This window comes from Colletes latitarsis, chromosome 5 (genome assembly GCF_051014445.1).
Source record: "Colletes latitarsis isolate SP2378_abdomen chromosome 5, iyColLati1, whole genome shotgun sequence".
In the NCBI taxonomy this organism is placed as follows: domain Eukaryota; kingdom Metazoa; phylum Arthropoda; class Insecta; order Hymenoptera; family Colletidae; genus Colletes; species Colletes latitarsis.
In genome coordinates, this window is record NC_135138.1 from 23874539 (window position 1) to 23877443 (window position 2905).

Sequence of the window (2905 nt, forward strand, 5' to 3'; positions counted from 1 at the left end):
TTAAATCAATAATCAGCTCTCGAAATACTATATTACGATGTGTGCTTGGGAATGAAAGTTTCAGAGATGAAGAATCTAAAGAATAGAACTAATTCAATCGCCATTTCTTGTCCACAATGTTCTGCTCAATTTTCGTCGCACCGAACAGGCTGTGCTAATTTTTAGTCGACCAATCGTCCTATGCCGGTCGGTTGCATCAGCGAAAAAGCCATGGCAGAGCTTGGAAAGCAAGACTCTTTCGTAGCTGTGATGCTGTTATCGATTTAACGCTAATCAATCACCGATTATAAATATTTTTGAAGGCACTCCATACGGTCGAAACAATACAGAAAAGCAACATTGTTTGCGCTTACCTTGTCTCACCTGTAATCTACATTTTTAATAAACTTTGTTGTCAAAATGTTGTCAATTTTTAGTCAATAAAACTACCAATAATAATACGAAATATAGTATGATAAAATTTTCTATACAATTACATCAGTTATTCTCTAATATATTTTCATTATTGTTGATTTACATAATTTTGGAGTGTCTACAAGAATAAATGATGTATTTCCATATATTCTATATACGTATACACACACTTGCGCACTCTTTGTTACATTATATTTCACTCACTCATATATAAAGTACAACTACTTTCATACTAATTACAAATATTCTATTTAATTATTCAATTAATTTAAGGCTACTCATACCTTAGCTTGTAAGTTCAATGCAACGCTGTGACCGAAAGGAAGAAAAGGAAGTAACTACAGTCCATTTACTTGTTATTTATATTATACACTTAAAAACATTACATGATTTAGCAAATTATTATTATTATTATTATTATTATTATTATTATTATTATATCATGAATTATACTGATATATAGGATGTATTTATTATAGTTAAAAATATTTGAGATTATTTAAAAAATTCGATGTTCATTATTATGAAGATGTATTATTGTTTTATAGTTTTTATAACTTATGCACTAATCAGATGAAAATTGTCTTTCTGCTCATTAGGACCAGATGCAATAATTATGACTGACAGCGAAGATATAAGATAATTTATTACTTGTATTGAATTTTTGCTGTATGCAAATTAAGAATATGTTAATCATTTTGGAGTGTTCAGGTAAATTAAGCTGTGGAATTGTTACGCAAGTGTAAAAAGAACTTCGTATTAACCACACATCAAATGAAAATATATGCTTTGTTAGAATTCCCAATTCATGAGTGGTTGTTTTGTACTACTTACGTCATATATATTACTTCCAAAGATTAAACTTTAAATTAAATATTTATTTTTGTATACTACATGTTTTTATCGGACATTTAAAATTAATAATACATTTGATACATAATTAATAACTTCTTCGTATGTAAAGTTGCAGAAATACTTAACCTATTAGTTACATTTAATAATAAATTAATGTAGTAAACAATATAATTGAAATGCCTTCGTAAATCTTTACAATTTGAACATTTATTAATATTCTTTAAAATACGATATACTTTACATTTATATATTAAATCCTAACGTTCGCATACAAGTTTTATGTGCTTCTATTAAATGACGGCAGTTTTCTTCGCCTTTAGAGATAATGCTGAAAAATTAAATGTTTAATATAATTAGAAATAACAATTAATATTCAAATCAACATATATGTTTTTAAAGAAGAGGTTATATATTAAAATATATGAGAATCAATTGAATCAACAATGTACGTATTTAATTTTTCGTAGAACTTCACTACAAAATTTGTTTCATTATTACTATCGCATGCCATGAATCTTTCCAAAGTATTTTACATAAAAAACGCCACTAAAGAATTTGAATAAACTACGTACCACTCGTCCCTTATCTTTTTCGTTTCAGGACAAGCACAGCAAGGTTTAAGAGGTTTCTCACTTTTTTGTTCTGCCATTGGTTCTGCATTTACTTGGCTTGGTTTATCGTTCACGATTCCCATTATTATTTTATGAGAATTAAAATTTTTATAAATTGCGTAATAATATCTTCAAAATCTCACATGTGTACAGATATTTCTGGTTGACTCGAGCGCCACCAAGAGGTGAATTTTTGCGAAATTCAAAGTACCGGCAAAATAATGATATACATGTATAATTCATAAACTAATCTATTGCAGTTGGCGTGAACAGTTAGGATGCAAATTAATACATTTACACATCTATGATTATGTCTAATAATTAAGGTATCTATAACATCAATCTATTTACAAATTGCAAATCGAGATTTAACCTCGAAAAATATGTTTTATTAAAAGAATATAATAGCACATACGAGATATAGGATAAAAGTTGGTGTCACACGACAATCCGATTTCACCGTTGTCTACTGTCAATCTCTCAAAACTCAACTCTGGTAAATTGGATGGCTTGCTCATGTATGGTAGCCTTTAGGCTTTCGATTTGTATCGAAAATATATTAAAGTGAACCAAATTGATCGTGAGCTATGTATGTATATGTACATTTTTGCAGTATAGATCACAGAATTAGTATAAAGATCTCTTGCAGGATTAATAATAAGTATAAATAGTTTGACAATGCCTGTTATGTTTTGATCTTTTGAAATATACATACATATACACAGTTTTGCTTGAACTACAAATGATTTATATTCTAAAGATACTCTACAATTCTTATTTTATTTTTCTATTATCTTCTTTTCAGTTAATTTATATGGTATTCACTTAATTTTATGCGTTATAATTAGGATAAATAAAGAAAAACAAGTTCCAATGTATAGAGTATATAAAAATATTTCGTCCTGAGTGTCATAGACGTATTCTAAGTCTTCGGTTCGATGGAGATTTGTTAAAAAAAACCGCAAAATTGTCCTTGAGTATGATTCTCAAGGTCAAACTTTTTTTCTGTTTTATTATATTCTACT

At 28.1% G+C, this 2905-nt stretch overlaps 1 protein-coding gene across 1 annotated transcript; it reads right to left on the bottom strand.

Annotated features, from left to right (window-relative positions):
* Positions 1 to 1271: 1271 nt before the first annotated feature.
* Cox17 (Cytochrome c oxidase copper chaperone COX17) lies at positions 1272 to 2073 on the bottom strand. Its single transcript, XM_076765135.1, has 2 exons — positions 1842 to 2073; positions 1272 to 1597 (listed from the first exon to the last, which is right to left on the bottom strand). The coding sequence occupies exons 1-2, from the start codon at positions 1961 to 1963 to the stop codon at positions 1513 to 1515; spliced, it is 207 nt and encodes a 68-aa protein (XP_076621250.1). The 5' UTR covers positions 1964 to 2073; the 3' UTR covers positions 1272 to 1512.
* Between the last annotated feature and the right edge of the window lie 832 nt (positions 2074 to 2905).